The sequence below is a fragment of the Clarias gariepinus genome, chromosome 11 (assembly GCF_024256425.1).
Source record: "Clarias gariepinus isolate MV-2021 ecotype Netherlands chromosome 11, CGAR_prim_01v2, whole genome shotgun sequence".
In the NCBI taxonomy this organism is placed as follows: Eukaryota; Metazoa; Chordata; class Actinopteri; order Siluriformes; family Clariidae; genus Clarias; species Clarias gariepinus.
The window spans coordinates 26,418,756-26,443,068 of NC_071110.1; the positions used below are offsets into that span (position 1 = coordinate 26,418,756).

The following is a 24,313-nucleotide window of genomic DNA, read 5'->3' on the forward strand; positions in this document are numbered from 1 at the left end:
ACATTTTAAGGCTGTAAATTAGGAATAAAGGACATTCATAAAGCCAGAATACATAATGTATTGTAATAACTAATGATGAAATGTCTAAAGAATTGCAAACGGCATGTTTTGTATTTTTATTGATATGGACATTTTTCCAAAAAGCAATATGAATGATGATCTATAGCCACTAAAACACTGATTTAAAAAAAAAAAAAAAAGTTTATTGATTTGAATTGGGACACAAATAAAAAGTAATTCTTGATGGCAATGTGACTGTATACAGCTCGTTTTTCTTTTCACACATCCAGTTTTCCAAGGAAGCGGAGATTGAGGATTTTGAGCTGCTCGTCCAGTTCCATTCGGACGATGCCGTCCTCCCCATCGATACTGAGCAGGACACCGGTGGCCTCTCTGTCTTCTCCCAAAATCACCTTCACCTACAAGAACCATCCACACATTACACAGTTAATATATATAAATTTAACATAAACGACAATTCTTTCAGTGCTTGACAGCCACAGCAGCTGCCATGTTTCAGTTCTGTTCTGACTTGATTTCATCTAAACAATATGTGTGAGGAAAGTCTGTGTTTCTCAACTAAGTCAGGGGGTCTGTCAAACTAAACCAAGACACCCTTTATTTATTTTATTCCCAGTTGCAAGAAGTCATACCCTGCCAACCTGCTTTTATAAAACGTAAAAGATTATTATCAGGCACAGCTTTAGCTTGGTTAGGATGAAAACCTGCACCCACATTGATCCTTTCTTCAAACCCCTGGCAGTCCCTGGGTAGAAAAGGTTTAAGACCCTCAGGATTTTTAGCCCCTTTCATATATACAAGTCTGGCGATTAATCTCGCAGAGAGCCATTTCGACGAAAAAAATGGTCATCCATGACCTAGAAAAGTTGGTACACTTGTCATTTTGTGAACAACAAGAATGATGAACATTCATTTGTAAAGAAGGAGAGGTGAGGAGTGCTTGACGAGGTGGCCGTGACTATGAGGAGAACTTGGCGAGAGATTCATAAGCCGGGCATGATAGAACAACGTTAGTTGTATGTACCCCACGGCGCTTAGCAGGTGTCCACGACAGCACATTCTTTGATTATGCAGAGTAATTGGGCCTTTAAACAGCTTGAAACATTCCAGAAAATTGTGATGGCTATTCTGATGGGATAATTGACACCCATTTGAGTTAAGGGAAAAAATACTAATAAAAAAATGTGGACCTTTACAAGTCTTTGGCAACAATTTGTAAATGCCTGAAGACACTTTGTACAGTTACAAAAACAACACTATGTAAGTATAAACACTATGGGACCACACAGTCATTATATTGCACAGGAAGGAGGTGTGTACCTTGGAACAAAAAAGTATAAAGTCAATCCCAGAACAATACATCCTTTAAAACCTTTTTAAAGGCACTGCAATGTTTCCCACTGATCTGAAATATACTTGTGGTAGTAGCCAATGAAACAGGCCAGAATTATGTGCCAGGTATATCTACCCATATGTAAAGTGTAAGAAGTTAAAAAAAAAAATTTTAATTAATTATATATATATATATATATATATATATATATATATATATATATATATATATATATAAAATTAAGAACTAATGTCTTTTGTGTACAAAAACAGCACAGTCAGAGTATGTAGCCAATTATTTATTTATATATATATATATATATATATATATATATATATATATATATATATATATATATATATATATATAAAAAAAAAAAAACAGTAATGCAAAAAATGGCTAATGCCATCCTCCTCTTGTTCTTAAATATATATAAGGGCTTGGAACTGTGCAATATAGTGGCCTTTTTTCAGCACAACCTAGGAAATATGATAAACTGAATTTTGTTTCCTTGTAACCAACTATACAAAGTTTCCTTTTTTTATTAACCAGTCATTTATAATGGGGAAAAAAAGAAGAAAAGACAGTAGAGAAAAGACAGACAGAATAAACAGGTACAGGAGCAAGAGTACCTGTGAGAGAGAAAAACTGTCCGCTATTAGTTATCTGATCATGAATGACACTCGTGCACTTCACAAAATAGATGGCACAATGAGGAAGGAAGCTTATGTGGATACATTAAAGCAACATCTAAAGACAAACAGCTTATTGTAAGAAGCTTGTGGAAGGCTACCTGAAACATTGCACACACGTTAAACAATATTACCAAACTAAGTGTGTGTATCAGTTATGACCAACTGATAATTTGATTAAATTATTAAAAGGCGAAATAAATCTTTCTACTCTCTCTACTATTCTGAAAGTTCACATTCTTAAACTAAACTAATGATTCTAACTGACCCAACCTAGAATTTTTTTTTACTAGTATTAAATATGTCAGGCATTGTGAAAAACTGAGTTTAAATGCATTTGGCTAAGGTAGAGTGGAACGTTGGATTGTGAGTAAATTGGTCATTTTACACAGTAGCTCCCATTAAAGTGTTTTGATATACAAGCACGCTTCCAGAATGAATTATGCTCATATTCCAAGGTTTAAATGTACATGTAAACTTTTGACTTTAACACAATTTCTACTTGGCAGTCTCCTTATTCTCACTCAACATGCTTTCTATAGGTATTTAAAGTCAGCAGCTTATTGCCTCAATTCTGTTATGCTGTTTTCATCCAGTTGAACTTAAAATGTGAATTTTATTAGGCTAGCCAATCTAAAATTGGTCATCAGCCATTAATAGCTGTTAGATGGAAGGGAGGGAAGGGGAAACAGTGGTCCGCGTTATTGGCCCTGACTGAATTTTTTGGGAACTCCATGTACGCTTGGACGTTTTTTTTTATCCAACATGGTGTGCCTGAAATGTGGCTGTTATTTTCACCCTTCTTTGAATGTTGTGATGCATGCCAAAAAGCTAATTCAGACCTGCTGTCTGCTTGGTTAAACAAGTACTATGGTTAAAATCAGGCATGTTCTTCCAGGATAAGGGGAAGATGCTCCATTCGTTTGTACAATCATATTTGAACATGTATGTCTGTTTACTTTTTTACTAAAGGATGTCTGGCTTGTCTCTAGTGAAGCAGTCTTTCTTCCCTCAAGACTAAACGCAGGGAGCCAAATCACTCATGTACTAAGATTTACATAAAGCTCATACACACGCTCATAAAATCTAAAACACTTCTGCAGCAGGGGTAAGTTCTGGTCCTGCTTTCTCATTTCATCATTTTGCTTGATGATACATTTTGATACCTGTGCCAATCTTGTAAGTGAGGACTGGATGGTCCACCCCTTGCTGGGAACAGCCGAAAGACCAACAGCCTGTAAGTCGCGCCCTTGAATTTATGGGTGCAGCTAGAGTAATCCTGTTATCAGGAAGCGTGGCCGGCTTAACGAAAATATGAAAAAGGAGAACAATAGTCCCTGGACAGAGTACAAAGTGAAATCTTTAATAGTGGATAAAAAGCAATAAAGCGATAAATGAGAAAATATTGTGCTGCATGCAAGCCTCTGGCGTCGTTACCACTGGAACCAAAGCATATAGGTTAATAATGGATCAGATTTGGGCTGCTAGTCTTAGCAGAGCCAAATCAGATCAAGTAAAATGGGAAACAGTCTGACTTTTAAAACAAATCAGATTTGCCTATAGTCTAAACAAGGCCTGTCGCGCTTAACAAATAAAATATTTACTTAATTTCAGCTGACTAGATACATTTGGCCATAGCAGCATGAAATGGTAGATATGTTAAATTTGTTGACTGTAAAGCATGTGTCAAAATACTACCATAGGTACTAATACTGCTAGACACTACACTGGTTAATATACTATTTTAAAAACCAGTACATTATTTCAGTAAAGTGTTCTTTACCACAAGGGTTTGCATTACCACCAAACATGACAATGTCGCAACATTTATTTTTGCCCAGAATCCCATTTTTCTCCGAGATCTTGTATTTGATGATGGGAAAGTCAGATTGCTGCGTAAAAGTATTTTCCATCACACCCCAAATATCCTCAGAGGGGTTAGGATCTCAGCTCGGTTGTGGTCAACTTGTGTAAAAATTGCTTTCATGCTCCCAGAAAAACACTTTCACTATTTGAGCTTAATAAATTCTGGCATCGTCATCCTGGAATATGCACTTACCATCAGGGAGGGAAAAATAAATCCATTATTGGAAAAACTTGGGCCATACAGTATATTAAGGTAGTCACAGCTGACCTCATTTCATTCCTGAACCCAAACCATCCTGGGGTTGGTTTGGGTTCATTCCTGAGCCCAAACCAACCCCAGGTTAAAACACTGGCCACACAGGCATGTTAGGCAGGCACTAGGCATGATGGAACAGGGTAAATCTGGACTCATTTACATTTAAGGCATTTGCAGACGCCCTTACAAAAGTGCTTTGTAGTTTCCATCATCGGATATATCCTTACACTGGGTTACTAAATACCATCAGTCAAACACATTGGGAGGGATTTTTTTGGGGTACTGAAGAAACATATCTCTAAGTCATCGTTTAAAGATTGCCGAAGACTCATCAGACAACATGCCCTTTTACTACAATAGTGCTCCACAAATCATTCTAATGAACAGAAGCATTTTTCCCCTGAGTAGACTGACCGATAAGTGGTTTTCACAGCTGTAGTTCCTAGCTATAGAGTTATCTTCTCATTGTGCGGGTGGAATGCTCTTACTTTTACTATTAAACATAGCAGTGGGTTCTTCCGTTGTATTTTATGATTTGATTTCACTTAGACGATTGTTCTATACTTCCAGGTTTTAATAATAAGTTTTTTTGTTCTTAATTGTAGTAGTTTCAACAATGTACTTCGTTATTTTTTTTGATGGACAACAATAATTTGAACCTTCTGAACAGGGTAACCTTTGCCCCGACCACAGGGCATGTTTTCTGACATGGTTATTTAAGAAACAAAAAGCTACCCACTGCACCAGCTAGGGTTAAATAACTTGTTGCCAGCAGAACCATATTAATCACTGCAGTAATGATCTAATGAAAGGTTGCTTAGTTAAATCTGTAGTGACTTAAAAAAAAAAACATTTAAGCCAGGCAGTGTATTTAGGACCTCTGTGAAAGATAACGGCTTACCAGCTCTCTTACAGCTGATCAGTAAAAGGAAGCGAAATGTACCTTGTTGTTTTTGGTTGGAGTCACAGGCTCCAAGTGTTCACTTGAAATGCTGACCACCTTATCCGTGTCCTGCAGATAGACTGAGCACATTCCGCCCTGTGGGGGAGGGGAAAAATAAATAAAAGAAAATGAGTGCATGAGATAAGTGACTATTTCCTCATACGCATATCATTTTTGTTCTTTAATAATACTTCGTCACCTGAGATAACAAAGAGTAGTGTTAACTAAACAACTACTAAAACGCTGTCTATGTTTCAATGGTTTTTAGCTTCTGGTGCCATGGCCTGGGTCACCTCCAGACCTAAACCTAATAAAAATAATAATAATAATAATAATAATTAAAAAAAAAAACGATTGGACAATTGGAGAATGGCGAAGGCTGAAACAGTCAAAAAACCTCTTTTGTATATGATCTTTAGGGGAAAGAAATGAAGCCGACATTAACTGAGCAAGTAACACCAGAGTACTGCAGATTTTTTTTTTACTACGCACAGCCAGATCCAGCAGGTTTTGAAGAATTTTGTTATAAAGCTATTTTAACGAATCAAATAAAAATAATTCATATTATCTTAAGTGGTATTTTAAAAATATGAGAACGTCATAAAAACACTGAATTTCACTGTTGCCCATCACTGTAAACACAAAAACAAGACACCCAAAGAATACCACATAGCATATTAGTGGCCTTATAGTGCTTTGAGGCTGTTTCTCTCCAGCTGGGGCTGCGGTTAAAGTTAACATGGGGCGAATCATGGATACCTCCAAAAACCAATCTATTTGGCGTTAAAAAAAAGGTTGACAACTCCTTTTCATTAAAGAAATGTCTTCATTAGATGATCAATATTTTGGAATGTCCGATTGAGAGTCCAGATATAAATCCTATTTAAAAAACTGCAGAGTGAATTAAAGGGCTCTGCATGAATCTCCCTGGAAAAAAATTATCTATTGGAAGAATAATTTTTTTTTTGCAATGAAGAGTGAAAAAAAACGAACCTAAAAAGACTAACCACTGTACACAGTATTGTATATTTTGATCCATGATTTTTAAATTGTTATCATCCGTCTCCTCAATAAAAGAAAGATTGAACTAACACACTCAAACACAATAACCCTGAACTGACAAACACACATCTACAACCATCTAGCAATTTCACACACCAACCTGCAACTGCTTTTTGCACAACATTTACTAGCTGTTATTTGCACAAGAACTCTTTTCTATCTTTGCTGCTACTCTAAGTAGAACCATTTACTGTTTTTCAACTTCAATCATCATCTCAGGCACAATTTACTTGCACTACCTCAACTAATTTCCCCAGAGTATTGCATTGTGCTCTGTTGTTGTCATGTTGTTGCTCTTCCGTTTTCACACATGCATGTAAACTTTATTAGGGCTGCAACATCGAATCCATAAAAATCTATTACTAAAAATGTTGGCAGCGAATTTCATAATCGATTTGTTGTGTCGCACGACGCGAAGACATTCAATTATTTAAAAATAATAATAAGTAAAAAAATTTAGCTGAGCGCAGTGAACATAGTCGGTCTTGCGCACTGATGCTTGGGGAGTTCGGCAGAGGCAGAGAAATCCGTAAACGGGTAATCGTCTCCAATGCTGGGTCTGGGTGAGCATCGCTTACTGGTATAATCAACATCTGTCCACGCATGTACTGTTTACTATAAAACTGTGACCACGTGTGTGTGTGGCTATTTGGCTAATTAGGGCTCTTAGTTTGCTAGTTAGTTTTGTTATTTTTTGTTAATTTATTTTGTATGTAGGTATGTAGCACCGTGGTTAATCCTGGAGGAACGTTTTGTCTCCTCGAGTACTGAACTGTGTATGATTGAAATGACAGTAAAAGCGTATTTGACTTGACTTGAAATGTGTTATTCATTTTTCACTAAAATTGACATGATTTCTTATAATTAATCCAACCGAAGCTTAAGGTTTCTGTCAGGGCATGCACATACATTGCAAAACATTAGCTAAATAAATTGATTGCCAAATAAATTGACATGCTAAAATATATACTGCATATTGGCATGTCATCACTCTTGCCACATTTATCTTTGAATATTATTTCATTTAGCTAATGTTTTGCAATGTATGTGCATGCCCTGACAAAAACCTTAAGCTTCTGTTGGATTTTACATACATGGATATTAATAAAAAAATAAAAATAAAAAAAAAAAACAAGTAAAAAATCTCTTACAGTGACACTACAAATGACACCTGTCTGGTTGATGACTGCTCTATCCAGAAATGTGTCTTTGACACGCACCACAATGTCTGTAGTGACCCAATCATTGGAGGTCTGTTCGATGTTTGAGCCAGGGTATAATCCCTGGCAAAATCCCAGGGTATAAAAACTGGTATAATCAACATCCGTGCACGCATGTACTGTTTACTATAACACTGTGACCACGTGTGTGTGCGCGTAAAAAAAAAACTCTCTCTGCTCTACACAGAAACACTGCTCTGTCGCGATTCTTTTAAAAGGTAAAGTGCAGGTTAATTCGTTTTATTTTTACTCTACAGCAGTGATTCCATTAGTGTTTTTTTAAATTAAATTTAGTTTACGAGTGTTTTGAAATATAAGCCCGCTTCCGGAACGAATTATGCTCATGGTTTCACTGTATATATTTGGCAGATGTAAAGCATACTTGTCTATGTTTTTTGTGTTAGCCCATTTTTATTTTATTTTATTATTATTATAACAGCTCAAGGAGTAACATGTTTTTGCACTTTCTAAAGATTTTAATTCTGTTTTGGAATAAAGGATTCAAAATGAATGCTTTTCTTGGGTTTTTATCCAAATCATCGATATATTCGAAAATAATAATAATCTACAATTAATATAATCGTTAGTTGCAGCCATAAACTTTATGTTGTCTTTTATGATAGTACTTGGATAATTTCGTTAATTTAAAAGGTGCTAATTTGTTTTTTCTTAGCTATTCAGCTAATTAGGGTTCTTAGGGTTTGCTAGTTAGTTGTGTTATTTTTTGTTAATTTATTTTGTATGTATGTAGCACTGTGGTTAATCCTGGAGGAACGTTTTGTCTCCTCGAGTACTGAACTGTTTATGATTAAAATGACAGTAAAAGCCTATTTGACTTGACTTGAAATGTGTTATTAATTTTTCAATAAAATTGACATGATTTCTTATAATTAATCCAACAGAAACTTAGGGTTTTTGTCAGGGCATGCACATACATTGCAAAACATTAGCTGAATAAATTGACATGCTAAAATATATACTGTATATTGGCACGTCAACACTCTGCCACATTTATCTTTGAATATTATTTTATTTAGCTAATGTTTTGCAATGCATGTGCATGCCCTGACAGAAACCTTAAGCTTCTGTTGGATTTTACATACATGGATATTAACAAAAAAAAACAAAAAAAAAACAACAACAAAGAACATCACTTACAGTGACACTACGAATGACGCCTGTCTGGTTGATGACTGCTCCATCCAGAAATGTGTCCTTGACACGCACCACAATGTCTGTAGTGACCCAATCATTGGAGGTCTGGTCGATGTTTGAGCCAGGGGTGTGAGGATTGTAGCCACCTGGGGATGGAGCCCCAGGAGTCATGGGGCTATAGCCTACCGGGCTGGGGCTCGGACTTGCCTAAAGATCATACAGTCCATCACATTCATTCGCAACTCAATTGTATAGACAAAGCAGACTATATGTAAGCAACAGGCTACAATTACAGTTCTAATTAAAAAAATAATAATAATAAGGGTTGATACCTGGTATGCCATAGGTGAGGGTGTGGGGTGGTAGCTAGCTGGTGAGTGGGTGTTTTGGTAACCAACTGGACTTGGAGCCACTTGGTGATAACTCTGCGGACTGGGGCTAGGCTGGTAGGAGCCCTGTGGAGATGGTGCTGCATATGGAGAGTACTGGTCTGTGTTGTACCTGCAGAAGGAGTATACAGTCCCAAGTTATGCTTCAAGTCAATCAAATCAGACATAAAACAATACAACCATGTACTAAATGCATATCCAGAGATCGTCTCACATCGCTGGAGTTCCCGGGGTCTGTGGATTGTATTGGGGATTGACTTGTGGTGAGGGCACTTCAGGATAGCCAGGGGTCTGAGGATTAGGTGTGGCCCCATAACCCTGAGGAGACGGAGAGGGCTCATCATCATAGCTGAATTCATAATCCTCATCTGGCCTGTACAAAAAAAACAACAACAACAACAACAACAAAAAACATCAAGGCTCGAACAAACAGAAGCATAAAATGTGCATTAAACTGTTTTTGTAAGTCTTTCTATCTTACCTTGATGGTGTGTTGGGATTGTTGGGGTCCCAGGCTCCACTCTGCCCAGGTGTCCGACTTCCATCATGCAGCGGAGTCTGAGAGCCGTAATGAGGTGTTCGGCTTCCTGTAATAAATCGGACCACTGAAAGAACAGACCAGCCAAAAACACAAAGGCAGAAGCTCAAGAAATACTTCTTAATTGCTCTTACCATCGTGAAGGGGTGTCTGGCTGCCATACATCGGGGTCCGAGAGCCCGAACCGTACATGGGGGTCTGAGAGCCATACATTGGAGTGCGACCATGAGTGGAAGTCATTCCTCCGTGTCTCTTAGCACCACTTAAGAAGAGGGGAAAAAAATAAATAAATACCCCGTAAAAAAATAAAAAATAAATTTCCATGCAATTTCGAATTCCATAACACTTTTTGTCTCCGTTCTCTAGTCAGCGATTATTTATTGTGCCAGGAAGAGTTTGGAGATGAAACTTAAAAGGATGACGTACACACTGGTCAGGCGCTGGCGGTCCACAGAAATAGTCTGACAGGTCGAGTGCAGCTCTACTCTTGCCGTTGATTCTGTTGCATCTTTGACCACCCCGATGTAACCTGTACAAAGTCAATACTAATAGGATAAATATCAAAAAACATGCATGAAATGTATATTGTTTCACAGATTATTTCCCAGTAGAAAAAAAGGTCCATGTAGATTTATAGATAGATATCTACATTCTACGTTTTAGTGAATTAACTCAACAGGATCTTCTCTTATAAAGTGTTGGAAAGGCAAGGGCAACAACGTTTTTACTGCTACCTGCTGAAGAGATTTAGGTTTAAGATCAAAATATGAATACAAGACAAAAAGTTTTAAACGTAACCTTTCATTCCCCGACATTTACATCTTGAAGCTATATACAAGCTGAACTGTTTAAGGCCTAGTGCTTGAATTGACGAGCAGGAGAAGAAAATTTTCAGTTTTCATCTGATGAAGCCCTTTGTTGTGGTGACAGTATATTTTGTGACATTGTCAAGCCATAAGATATAGTTGCTCCCAATTACACTGGATGATTTTCCTGCAACTCAGACTGTTACTGTTACAACACTATCACTCCTACCTTTGTATGGTCCTTGGGATATACGGACTGTCTGTCCAATCAGGTCATTGTCTCGTCTTCCACGGCCACGGCCCATTCCGCCCCCACCACCACCACCACCACCACCACCCCCCCTCTGCATCTGACCTGAAGTGGTACATAAAACATAATTTTAAAAGTTTAAAAAACCTTTAACTTGGTGTTAGTTTTCATACATTTTATTCAAATCTCATTTGCATCATTTACCCCCTCCTCCTGGGTGCATTGGACTGCTGATTCGAGGACTCATGGGAGCAAAACCACCAACAGTGAAATTGGTCACATCTCTAGGCTGCAATAGCAAAATAAACAAAGTCAGTTCCTTAGAAATAAAGGAAGCATTAAATATTCAGTTTGTTGCTTTTCAGGTTATAAACAGTTGGATGTAGAAAATACTGAAAGGAAAAACATACCACAGGCTGTTCTGACACACTCACCTTTGAACCCCCAGCCAGCACTAGATGGCGCGTTTTACAGACAAACATGCCTCCATTTTCAACAAGCTTTTTACAGTGAAGGAAGGCAAACCCACGAAAGAGATGCCGGATTTCTCCCTCTCTGCCCTGTCAAACACACACAAATTCCTCGACTATTTTTTTTTTTTTTTTTTACAACAAATCTAACAATCCAAAAGCCTAGCACACCTGACAAGCATAACACCGCCACTATGTAATGTAAATTAAAACCTATACCTCCTGCCAGATATGAAAAATTTATATCATAATATATACAACATTTTACATCAATAACGATTAATGATCGCTTATTTTGTTTGTTGTTTGCCCTCATAGTTCACTGACAAAACGTGTACCGTTAATATGCTCAACTATTAAAGCTGGGATACTTTTATCGAATGAAAGAGTTCTTCATCTTGCTGCCATGTCGCAGACTGGACGGGCGGGGTCATGTCACTACATGCGTAAATGTACTTTTTAAGGGGACAGTACATGATCATACACAATGGGGAAAATTAACAGAATTTTAAATAAAAAGCAAATAAACTGACATGGGATTACGTTGATTAGATGTTCTGAAAGTTGGCTTTGATGAATTAACTAGTTGCCCAGCACTAAGCAGAAGCCCATCATGTGCACAGGTATAGCACTGTAAACTATTTTAACTTTATATTAATTGGATGAGAACAATACGAGCATATGGATATTAAATTCTATACAACCCTGTCAAAACACCTGTAAGGAAAACAGTGTCAGAACGTTTTCCACCTTTCATGTGAAATATGTATAAAAACAAGACTTTTTTTTAGGGGAAAATGAAAAATAAATAAGATAGGCTATTTGCATAAGCTATGCAATGCATTTACACACCCCTAAATAAATACTTTGTTAATGCATCTTTTTATGACTACAATTCATAGTATCAGCTTGACACATCTTGATTTAATTATTGATTATTTCCATTTGATAGAAAGGTGCCCAAAAGCACAATCCTGCCACCAGCATGCTTTACCATGGGTACAATGTCCTATTTGAGATTCATCGTTATTTTTTTTTTTATATAGCTAAAAACAAAATCTGTTAGAATTATGGGCAAAAGGTTTCATCCTGGTCTCAACAGAGCAAAAAATTATATTTTGTCATAAGGTTTGTATGAGACTATGCATGTTTGATAAAATGTGTATGCTTTTCTTCAACCTAACCACTCCACCCTGTAGCCTGGACATGTAAGGAATAAATACGATTGTTATTATATGTGGGGAGATTATTTCTCTGGCGTTAATGTTGCCAAAGGCTTACAGGCAGCTTTCCTGACCAGTTTTGTTTTTCCAGGGTAGTCTTTGTACATGCACTGCGGAAAAACAGCAGCTTATGGGAGATCAGCCAGAGCTGACAGCTCTTTCCTCGGCTTGCACAAAGGGTTATAAACCAAACAGATCATTGGCAAGATCCGTCTATATTATTTTAAGTACTCCAGTCAATCATTGATGTGGCCACATTCATGTAAAAGCCTAAAAGCAAAACCATGTGCATTCATGTGCGAGTGAGAGAGACGGACCTAGTTAAAAGTTGGACTAGACTTGTAAAAGACTGCTTTATACAAAATTTTGAACAACAAGTTTTAAATATTAATATAACTCGAAACTCCTGTAATGCTGCCATAAAATAGAACTACAAATCAAGTCAGTTCCCGTTATCATTTACATAGTTGCTCTATGTTCACGCCATGATTAGTTAACAATAAACCACTGTTAAGCCTCTTCCCATGGACAAAACTACTGAATCAAATCACATACTGAATAATCGATTTGACATTAAGTCATGTTGATATTTGTTTATATTGTTTTTGTATTGTTTTGTATAGATGTTTGGGAATGTCTATTATATTGTCTCGTCTAAGAGAGGGAAATCATCAGACATAGAATTTTGCCGTGGTTCTTTGACATACCCAGTAGCAGACCAGAACAAATGCATGCCAGTATAACATAAGGAATAGTTAACCTTCGCCACCATTTTATTGTAAAATAAATGGGAATTTTGTGGGCAACAAAAGAAAGTGAGCATCATTAACATGCAGGGGGTTAAACATTCGTGGTAAAGGCTTCTTTTACCCATTTTATATTAAGCACTAATATTCTGTGAGCTGAAGAAAGAAGTTACCGCTTCCTCTCTCTCTTTCTGTTGTTAGACTAGTCAGTCTAGACAGAGATGAAGTGGAACCTTTGAGGTACCTCGTTCTGCAAAAATTAAACGAAGTATCTAGTTCATCATTTCAGGGACTGAAACTTGGTTCAAAATTAAAAATGGTCAACTATGGTCATGAACCTGTTCATTTTGAGCTTCGAGCTAGCTCTTGTGAAGTGTGAACTTGCACAACAGTTATGATTTGTGGTAAAGAGGTTTATTTTTTATGCTGTTAAACAGTTTGGAAAAATTTAAGGCTGCTAAAACATCTTAAGGAGCTGAAAATTTAAATTAAAGCTAAGTCTAATCAGGGGTTACGTATTTCTGTGGATTTTTTTTCCCTTAAAAACTGCAGAAGATGTTTACTTGTTGTTTACTTGGTGTTATCTTTGGCTAATAATTAAAGTTGTTTGATGATCTGAAACCAAGTGTGATGAACATAAAAAAATAAATCAGTAAGAGGGCAAACACTTTTTTACACCACTGTATATCATTCATTAGCAAAATAGGCATTGAATATCATTTAGGAACTGGTAACGAAGTCAAGGCATTTTGAGCGATACTAAGCGCTAACCGGTTCACAACTTGAAACGTCAATCAGCACATACAGGTGCTATTTTAGTCCAAAGTCTGTCACAAACTTGCACATAATTCCCCTCTTTGTACCATTAAGTTCAGGATTTCTTTAAAATAAATGTACCATTGTTGTTAATAATAAACATTATAATAAAGATTTCAGATGCTATTCGGAGCTCTAGATGGTGAATGAAACAGTCGCTAATTCAGTCCAGTGAGATACATTGTGAAACACAATCTGATCACTGCTTACCGAATGTGGTCCATCTATGACCTTGACAATGTCCTTTACGTGGATGTTGTTCTGCTCAGAGTCCAGTGCGACAGCAAAGCGATTGTCCTTCCTTCTATTCACCGCCTGGTGCCGCACCGTTAGCACCTTACCATGCATGTTAAGTACCTGAGAAAAAGATCCACATGATTTACAACCATAAACAATCAATCAATCAGACTTTTACATGCCTATGGATTTGATCAGAATCAGACACAAGAACTCTTTGTATATAATCAGGAGGATCCTATCGGGTGACTGGACATCCACTACCTGGAAGGTCTCCCTTTCCAGTCGTACAATGACGCCAACAGTTTGTGGATCCAGCTGTACAAGCTCCCCCCATTCATGCTGCCCTCCTGCATCCACTCCGGATGCAGTCTCTGAGCATAGCTGTAAGTCCCGAGGCAAGACCTTAAGCTGCAACACACAATATGATGATTTATTTACAATATGAACTAGCAGTGAGGTGAAATCATACTATATAATCAAATGATGTGGTGAATAACAATAGAAAATAACAGTGGTAGGTCTCTAAAAGTTTGTAATATTAGGAGTGCAATGACGAATGCTACAAACTGACAGGTTTCTGGGGGGGCGGGTTTAAGGTGTTGTGAAGCAGCTCACCTCGTGCATTGTAAGATCAGAGAAAAGAATGACAAAGTTTTCTTCGACACGAACAATAAGACCAGTGTCGCCTTCATAACGGCCAGCGATGACCTTTACATGGTCGCCCATGCGAAAGTACTTTCTCAACTCATGAGCTGGAAACTCCAGAGGGTCCTAAAAGGTTAAAAAAAAAAATTAAAAAAAAGATTTTTAAGTTTAGAAAATTTGTTCAAAGTCTAAATATATTAATAACCTGGGTGGTCCTACAACTAGCACACCTATAAAAATAAATAAATTAAAAATTAAAAAACTTTATAGTTTTATATACACTAATGTCTGAAGCACCACAGATAAAATGGCCAGAAGTAAGCAAAAATACTTTAAAATAAATAAATAAAATGTGGCAGACACACAAGTCTCTGCAATATATTCATGAGTCACTGGGAGTTACCATTTGTGTGCATGTACCTTCAGGTCCTCATGCTTGGGCATGATTGTTATCTTGTTGCCGTCTACACTGAGAATTTTCCCCTGAAGGTTAATCAATTCACCCTCGCACACCTCCACATTGTCGCCTGCCTGGAGGTTGTGCTCTCGCTCCTTACCTGTAAAGATCAGTCATATCTCCATCAATCATAAGATCTCCATATCCATCAAACACACATTCCTAAAGTAAAATTCGGACCTGTTGTTTCTGTCACCACTTCCAGGTCAATGCCCTCAGGCTGATCCTCAAACTTTTCCAGTTCAGAAAGCGTAGGTTTAATGCCATCTGTGATCTACAGGAAGGCAATTGAAATCAGTTGCTCACTTTTTTTTTTTATAAAATAAAATTTAACTCTAAAAATATGCAGTGGATCAATGGGATGACTCTTACCACAGCAGACATGGCAAAGCTTTTAAACAGGAAGCCTTTGCGACTGTATCGGTTGCCTTCAAATATCATAAAATCACCATCGTGGCTAACTTCCCCTCCAAGTGACCTAAATAGCATGATGTTCTGTGTTATTACATCATATGTATTATACACAAGAAATTATCCTACAGACACACTTCATTTTCTCTTACCTAATATTTTCAGCGTCAAACAGTCTTTGTGCTGGTCTCTTGAACTTTTTTCTCTTTGCAAACCAGTCTTTCTGTGAGAGTGACGAGCAAATAAAGTGGGCTTTAGGTCTGAAAACCTTTTTTATTCTGAAAAAAATTAGACACGACAACTCTTACCATGCTCATCCTTGCTTTAATTCGATCCAAGTCAATACGAGGAATCATTTTCAGTGATATTGTATTCTGGCTTGGTTCCACATAATCAACCTAAAACATAAAATGCATGAATAGTTTAAAACAACAAGTCAAAAGGCATACTGGTAAGCTTACTTGTTAGTGTAAATATCCCAGTTAGCTGTTTATGATTAAAAGGCAATGTCTAACTGCAGTACTTTCACACTGACAAGCTAAAGCAACCCACCTGCGCGATATCATCTTTGTACAAGCCTCTTTTAAGCCGGACCCAGGATTTAGGTTTAAGATTTGTTACTTCTTTCACTACTTTGAGGACATCAGTCATCTCCTTAATGGGCACCATTTGCTGGTTCCAGTAACCCATTCGCAAGTTTCCGACTCCTTCGATGGCAGCTTTGACGTGGGTCTGCTTATATGCCTCAATATAGATATATCCCTTCACATGCTCAGGAGCCACTACTGATTTAATCTGAAGTGGCTGTGTTGACAAACAAAAGGGGACAGGCAATAAAAGTGAGAAGATATTGTTAAAACACATGCAAACTCGTATATATACACACCATAAAGACTCATTTTAAATATTTAATTACTCAACACCTCAGGGAATATTAATAAACAGCTTACTGTGTCAGTGCACTGGTATGCAATGAATTTTCTCATCAGTGCAATGGCAGTAGCTCTCTCCTCACCGATCTACACAGGAATATTTAAATAAATAAGATGTATGCAATGCAATAAAATTTTTAAACAAATTTTAAAGTTGACCAGCTGTCACATACCTTACACTTGACAGTCCACAAATTTGGATCCCTGAAATATAGCACATTTTGTCACATTCCTATCCTTATGATTTTTATACTTCATAGTTTCCACTTTCATTTTTTAAAATTCTGTTTCTGTAATTTACATTTCTATTTTAATTACATTTTATTTTGGAAGTTATTTTCCAACATACATTTTTATTTTATTGCAACTTTAATCTTTAGTTTAATTGTATTTTCTAGTGGAATATTTTCATGTGTAGTGATATATACCATATTTTTTTTAGGTCACAAACATTTATATAAGTCTTTCATTGCATATCATCGTGTGTATGGTTGCGTATGTAACAGATAAAATTTGAATTTGACAGTTTTTGTGCAGAAGTCTATCTACATTCAGAATTTCATTACATTTGAGAAGGCAGGTCCATAGACTAAAACCTACTTAACACCAGGGAGCAACTGTTGTTGAGTGATGTCATCCGAAAGATCTTCTGATCCACCATAGAAACTGGAGAAAAAAGGGAAAGCTCTTAATGACAGGATATGCCTGAAGGAAAAAAGAACTGTCTACCCAGAAGAGAGATTAATGACATACTGTTCTCCTCCTGAAGACTTGGCATATTTCCTCATATAGTACTCTCCAAGTGCTTCCTCTCTGGAATCTCTATAGTATAAAAAAACAAGCCAATGTTAAATGATTTAATAGGCCCGGCGGGTCATCCTGACAAGGAGATTCCAAACATGGGCCGGATTATACCTCCAAAGGTTCTGCAGTCTGCGGGAACCTGAATGATCCTCATCCAGAGCTACAGGATCGAGATTGGAAACTGGGTGAAGGAAAAACATACTTGTTAGTCAAAAAGAAAAAAAAAATTAAAAGCACTGTTATCCCTTTTACTTTCAGCCTACTGTCAGCCACTCCTGCCTATTTAAAGGCTAGCTGGGTTTATCTTAGCGGCTAATTACGTTAATATTAAAGCTGATCTAACTAATTTAAATTTACAACTGCTTGGGGAAGTGTTGCATAATTGACCGAGTTGGCTAACTGATACTAATAATTGGTCATTTATTAAGGTGGTATATATGGACTAGCGACTGAAGGTGTGTGGATTTTTTTTTGCTCTGTATGACAAAATCAAGAGAAATGAAACTAATTAGTAAACCACTGAGACCCTGGCCAGAATAAAGCAGTTCTACTGAATAAATTAACAAAATGAGTTTAAACATTAAACAATAATGCATGAGAACCACATACCCTTTTAACGAAAAATGAAAGATCATCTGAAGGTCCTGAAAGCCTTGAGTTGTCGCATATATTTTGGGAGGACTAGCATAAAACTCAAATGTGAGGAATACTACTGAAGAGAAAGTAATTTAGTTTTGACCTTGCTGTTACCTTGATCCCCCTGGATCAGGCACTCAGTTCAGCTGCTGCTTAAAAGAATAATATCCATAACAATTCCATATGCAGCCGACAAACATTCAAACTACTTATTGTTGAGATATCTGACAAATTAAAATCTTATTCGGAAAAGTTAGATAAGTGAAACCCTGAACACATAAACAGAATTTTTAATTATTATAGCCACTAAACAAGGCATGTCTAAACTTTTAGTTGTACACTTATTGAATCTTTTTGAATTAAAATCTATTAAAAAATTCCGTGCTTTTTTCTCTTTCTGCAGGAAACCCAAAGGTATCGCTGTAGAAAAGGCAACATTGTTATTAAATATTGTTAAATATCGGTACCAGCCTACTTTACATTAACCACTGAACAAGTCAACTCAGACCTTTAATTATAAAAAACTACAGAGCTCAGATGTAGCAATTAAACCATTCCAAACATGTTCCATTTCATGATGATTTTCTCATTGTGTTAAACATCACTTACACTTTTGTTCCTTGGTAAAATTAGTGATGACAGCCTGCAGTTGAGGCAATTTATTTTAGCCATCGTAGCGAGTGTTTTTAAGCTTATCCCGATATTTGTGTGCGCTCAAAGTCTCTTTCTTGCATACATACAAACTGTATTTTAGCCCACTCAACCACTTTTTCCCCAGTCAATGATCTGGATGCACTATGGGTTCCCAGACAACACTGTATCCATGTACACAAAATGTCGATTTTATTTAGTGTGGGGGTTTTTTTTGGTGGGGGAGAAAATGGTTAAATAAAAGGTAAAAGACTAACAGGTAAGGATTTTTGCTTTTCCCAACCCTAAGTGCATCATATGCTCTATAAGTTATAAATAAAGAGCAAAATTATATTTGTCTCAATTTTGTTGCTGAGCCAAAAAAAAAAAGGAAAAGAAAAAAAATCCAGTCCAATCTGAACTGTGAGTTTTGTGATCTGTTGCATCCCCACTAAAAGCCTAAACTCACTCACAGCAAGACAGTGGAATTTCTCTCTCGTTGACTTTGCTCTCAAACTTTTTTTAATAGACATCTATGTAAATTTAAGAAAACTGATGGTTGAACGATATTTCAAATGTCAACAAATAACAGTGTTAAATAATTGTGATCTCAATATTGAATTATTGCGTGTTAATGTGATTATGATTTTTGCCTTAATCAATTTGCCTTGACAGACTGGGTGGATTTATAATTACAGTAGTGGAACAACGTACCTTCAGCCTCCTCTGCTCGAGTCCAGCGGAGATTTGTAGAAGGAGGAACATGAGCCATAATACAATTTCATGTGCATACAGCAATTGCAGGCAAGGGCAGAGATACATACACAAAATAAACCAAGGGGAAAAAGGAAATAGAAAAAAAAATCAATAATGAGCAGGCACTGAATAGTACATATTTTAGAGATGGAGATCATGCTATCAGGTCCTTGTTAGTTGATGCAAAAAGCATGAGTGTTTACTAAACTCACTACATTTATTTAAACAAAAGGAGCAATTTCAGGCAAACGGTCACATTTGGTCTCCCCTGAGGACTTACCAATTGCTTTCATGAAGCTACTCATCAGAAATCAGAACTCCACAAAGTTAAATGTAAACTATTTCTAGACCCAGAGAGAAAAGCCAAAACAGGCATTTGCCATCTGTGCTCCTTCACTAGAATGTGTGCAAACTGGACATCAGCAAATCAACTGCATGACAAGTGTTATACCAGGCACGTAGTATGGGAATGAATTTGATCAAATATGGGGAATGTGAGAATTAAGTCAATTAGACAAAGAAAACAGAAAGATCAGAAAAATCTGGAGTTGGTTTACCGTTAACTGAAGAAGGCATGCACAGGAGATAAAGAATTATGAGCACAGGGAACACAATCAAATAAACTAGCACCAGTTAAATAAACATTTAGTGAATTAGCTCCTGCTAAAACTTGCGTGCTAACACTGTACACTTCTCAGTAACATGCCTTTTAAAAAAAAATCCTTAATCAACTTATAAAAGTTCTTGCACTGGTACCATCAATAACTAGAAGCAGTGTATCAAATTCTAATATTTAAAAAAACCTATAAATCTTAATACACCAATGCTAAAACTAATTCATCTTAAAACAAAATCAGGAGTCACTCTTTAAAAAAACTCACCTTTCTCCAAAATATCCTCGGCTCCTTCCTCCCACTGATCTTCATCCTCATATTCATCATCAACGTCTAATCACAGGACAGAAACACGGCCATCGGTAAAGACAAAATCATAACCATATTTTTCACATAAAACAAAGTGTTCTATTCCAGATCCGGTTAGATTCAAGAATTTACCGGCTTCGTCTAAAATAAAGCCTCCATGACGAGGTTTCTTTCTAGGACGGTCATCATCCTCTTCCTCCTCTTCATCATACTCCTCCTCATCTTCTTCCAAGTCCTCTCCCTCATCTTCAGCTTTGTCACTACCAGCGACACTTCCCTGCCCTTCGTCCTCCTAAACAGGAGGTCACAGTCGAGATGAGGTGGCCTGATTTAATACTTGTACCTTGTTCGTCATTTGCTAGTGCTCCAGCAGTACTGCATGAATATGTTTGAATTTCTACTATTCTCATTGATAATCACTGTACCATTAAATATTTTGATCTTTGCATTTTGTTGTGCTTAGGTTTTGAATAAACTTTATCAAGCAGTACACTACAAGTAAAATGTTTGGAAAAACTTTCTAATTCATTGGTCTTTCCTGATTTGTATTTTTTTTCTACATTGTAAAACAATTCTGAAGGCATCCAAAATATTCAATAATCTCTTTTAAACAGATGTGTCTGCTACTTATACTCTTCATAATAGCTATAATCTGAGGTGGTGTAAATTAGCGATTTCTGAAAATGATTACTCTAAATTAACTTCTCCTTTGCATCAGAGGAAGTTTTGGTCTTGCTGTCCTGGGAAGGTCTTCATGAGAGCCAGGACTACCAAATCTTCATCGTCTTGCAAGAACTATTCCAGGACAGCTGACAAACATGTCTTAAATAATTGTTGTTGTTTCTTGATTCCTGAATGGCTTGTCAAACAAAAAGGTATTCGAGGCTCCACCCAAGTGCGAATCCTGTCCACCGCATGCTACCATTACCTGTGAATGCAGTGTGCGGTCAACTCGGTGCCCCAAAGTTTCGGCAGATCTATTACCACGTCACAGTATGGCATAAAAGGTGATGGTCACATTGCTTACTGTTACACGGTGAGGAAGACCTCCTACACTGGTGTGTTTAAATTTCAATTAGGTTAACCTTCGTCATCTAAAAAGTACACTACCGGTAAAAGGTTTGGAGACATTTTCTTATGAAGTCAAGTTAATGATGGCATGATTTAGCCTAAGATAACAGTACGCATCACAGAATGATGTACAGTTTGGTGAAGAACAGCACCAGCAAGTTGCCACTGAAGGGCACTTGAGCAAGGCACTTAACCCTCAACTGCGCAGATGTGTAAAATGTCATACTGTGATCCATCCTATTGTATCATACCTATAATTATTTAACCTTATCTATTATTTTACATAATAGACATAAATAATAAATTCTGTTTGTGTGATTATCCGGGGTTTGCACAGGTAAGTCCGCATATCACAGGCGGTTCTTACTGAATTTAACAGCAGGCAGTGTGGTCTACAGCAGAAAAAACAAGTATTCCAGGCCAAGCCCATAGCTACTGGACCCCCGAATCAGACTGTGGATTGTCTACAGTGACAGCGCACCCTCCTTTCCCAGGTAAAGGTAGCATGCAGACGTTAGGATCTGCACATGGGAAAACCTCCTGTACGAGGCGGAGCCGCAGGCAACCTTTATAGGTATGGTATAAAAAGTAGAGAAAAAGATTAGGTTTGACCATGTGAAGATTTCCCATGATGCCACATACATATTCCTCAATGTTTGCTTCTAATTATCTAAAAGACAGAAAGTGCTTTTGCACTGTTTAGCAACTTTAACGCATTTACTTCATTCTCTTCAGCGTCAACCTCTTCAGCCTCGCTGCTCCTCTCGCTCTGGTTGTCCGAGAAGTCGCTGTCGTCACTGTCAGACATCACTGTGTTTCTGCTAATTTAATTCAAAAAGTGAAACTTATTATATAAATTCATTACACACAGACTGATATATGTCAAGTGTTTATTTCTTTTGATTTGGATGATTATGGCTTACAAAAAAAACTACGTAATTAGATAAAGTTAACAGGTCTTTTCAAATATGAGCACGCGACTAAATTTAACGTCTTTTAACGACACTTTACAGTTAACTGTGGGGAAATCTAGCAAAATCAGCCTCAGCATAGCAGTTAGCCAGGTAGCGACAAAAGGAGAGCGTTCAGCTAAATCTTATTCACACACAAAAAAAATGACATACACGAGCTTTTTCTTTTAAAACAGGTAAAAAAAATAAAAATAAAAGGGGGAGTTAAACGGAGGCGCTGCGTCAAACAGCACATTAGCTAACGGTCATCTAGCGGCTACCTAGCATACATGCTACCAAGTGAAACGCCGTATTTCAATCAACACGTACACAAAAAACAGTCTTATGTACACCTAACCATTTTGGACGACAGTTTTAATTTAATGAAGACTAAATAAGGAATCCTTAGTCATTCGTCCAGCTCGAACGAGCCGACAGACTCGACCCGCTAAGCGTCAGTGAGGCTGATGCTGGTGTTGTTGTTGTAGCCGTGTTCAACAACAGTTCGCTTTCAGATTCCAGCTACTGAATGAAAACAGTCACATTCAATCCTAACGCAAAACACTTACCTTTAAATGTAATTTATGTTGATATAAACGAGCAAAAATGCAGGTTTGACTCGTTTTAATCCTCGCTGAGGAAACTGCGGCTATTTTCCCTGAACAGCCTCCGCACACAGATTCTATTTCCGTTTCCGGTCCGCAAAGAGGAACAGCGCCGCCTCATGTTCTGGAGAGGAAGCGCGTCAATCAATGCACGCCTGTCGTTTACAAACGGGCCAAGTGTACAGTATATATACAGTAGATTAGTATTAGTAATTGTGGGAAGTTGGAATCAATTTAAGTGACTAGGTTCTTTAAATCAAAATGAACACAGTTATTTAGTTTATTTCGTTCTTTTAATCATAGTTGAAATAAAATGATAAATTCTTAATAAACAGAACCCCAGCATGTGTACATACACAAATTTTGGCTATAGTTCCTGTAATGAAAATATCACACATGCACTATGCACAGCGTCTATGGGAGTCACGTGACAAAAGAACGAACGACTCGGACTAGAAGACTCATGAGATTAACTGCTCATCTATGTACAGGTTTTGCCATGCTTTGCGGATGCGCGCCCAGTAGAAAATAACCAAATCACTCTGTGAGACTACTTGTTCCTTTTAGTCACGTTAAAGACTTATAAAAAATGAAATGTTTATGAAAGACCCAGAGAGCACTTCATGCCAGACTAACTAACTAACTAACTAGACAGTTAACAACTAGAAAAAATAAATGAATTAGTGAGTGAGTGAGTGAGTGAGTAGGTGTATGATTAATAAATAAATAAATGAATTTACCGGCATCATATAACGATACATAATAAACAATAACACAAACAGAAACTGAAATATTTTATATTTATATAAAAACCTCCTTAATTAAGTTTGGCACTTTTAGCTACTGCCGGATAATTCAACTTTGTCTAACCAACATCCAAAACACAGGCTTAACTGGTCAAACTGGTATCTTAGTAGTTAGCATTCCACTGTCTAATAAAGGAACTCTCTTGCATTATCACCATCCTAATCTATATAAATAAAAAAAGGTGTTGTCTGTACATTGATCAGAACTTGCTGTCAATGATATCGTTACATTTTATACACTGAAGAAAAAAATCTGTCTGTATGCCAGTATGTATGCCAGCCAGATCTTACCACAGCGTCATGCAAAACTTAATGAAACTTTGCCAGTACTTAGGTATTTGCCTGAAGTTTAAACAAAATTCTTTTCCATAAAACACGATATTATGAACCGTTTTTGTAGTTTTAACCTTTTACATACTTCTACAAACTCTTTTCCTCTCATTATGCTCCTAAATAAAACCAGCTCTTAGTTTTACTGACAGTGTCATTTCAGGTCACTTTTCCAGAGTGCTTATTTTTTCCGTATGCTTGTGTGGTAGACACATTTTTAATTAACTGAGTGTGTCTTACTAAAAGTTTATATAATCATGGGTCAGTTAGAGTTGCAGACTTGGAATATGTGTTTGTGCAAAAAAGAACAAGATGTACTGAGAGTAAAGGC

The 24,313-nt window shown here is 37.1% G+C and overlaps 1 protein-coding gene across 2 annotated transcripts; it reads right to left on the bottom strand.

Annotated features, from left to right (window-relative positions):
- Window positions 1-103: 103 nt before the first annotated feature.
- Window positions 104-22,932, bottom strand: supt5h (SPT5 homolog, DSIF elongation factor subunit). Of its 2 annotated transcripts, none has more exons than XM_053506884.1 (30): window positions 22,811-22,932; window positions 22,013-22,112; window positions 20,353-20,512; window positions 20,179-20,244; window positions 19,256-19,267; window positions 17,387-17,456; window positions 17,225-17,293; window positions 17,072-17,137; window positions 16,645-16,675; window positions 16,490-16,558; window positions 16,092-16,343; window positions 15,848-15,937; window positions 15,692-15,762; window positions 15,501-15,606; window positions 15,309-15,402; window positions 15,092-15,228; window positions 14,642-14,797; window positions 14,288-14,434; window positions 13,997-14,143; window positions 10,966-11,091; window positions 10,736-10,820; window positions 10,511-10,636; window positions 9,902-10,004; window positions 9,610-9,737; window positions 9,419-9,524; window positions 9,152-9,310; window positions 8,881-9,049; window positions 8,552-8,755; window positions 5,112-5,207; window positions 104-419 (listed from the first exon to the last, which is right to left on the bottom strand). In XM_053506884.1, the coding sequence occupies exons 2-30, from the start codon at window positions 22,097-22,099 to the stop codon at window positions 279-281; spliced, it is 3,273 nt and encodes a 1,090-aa protein (XP_053362859.1). In that variant the 5' UTR covers window positions 22,100-22,112; window positions 22,811-22,932; the 3' UTR covers window positions 104-278. The 2 variants fall into 2 exon arrangements, with proteins under 2 accessions (XP_053362859.1, XP_053362858.1); XM_053506883.1 differs by having other exon boundaries at window positions 22,013-22,109; window positions 22,811-22,924.
- Between the last annotated feature and the right edge of the window lie 1,381 nt (window positions 22,933-24,313).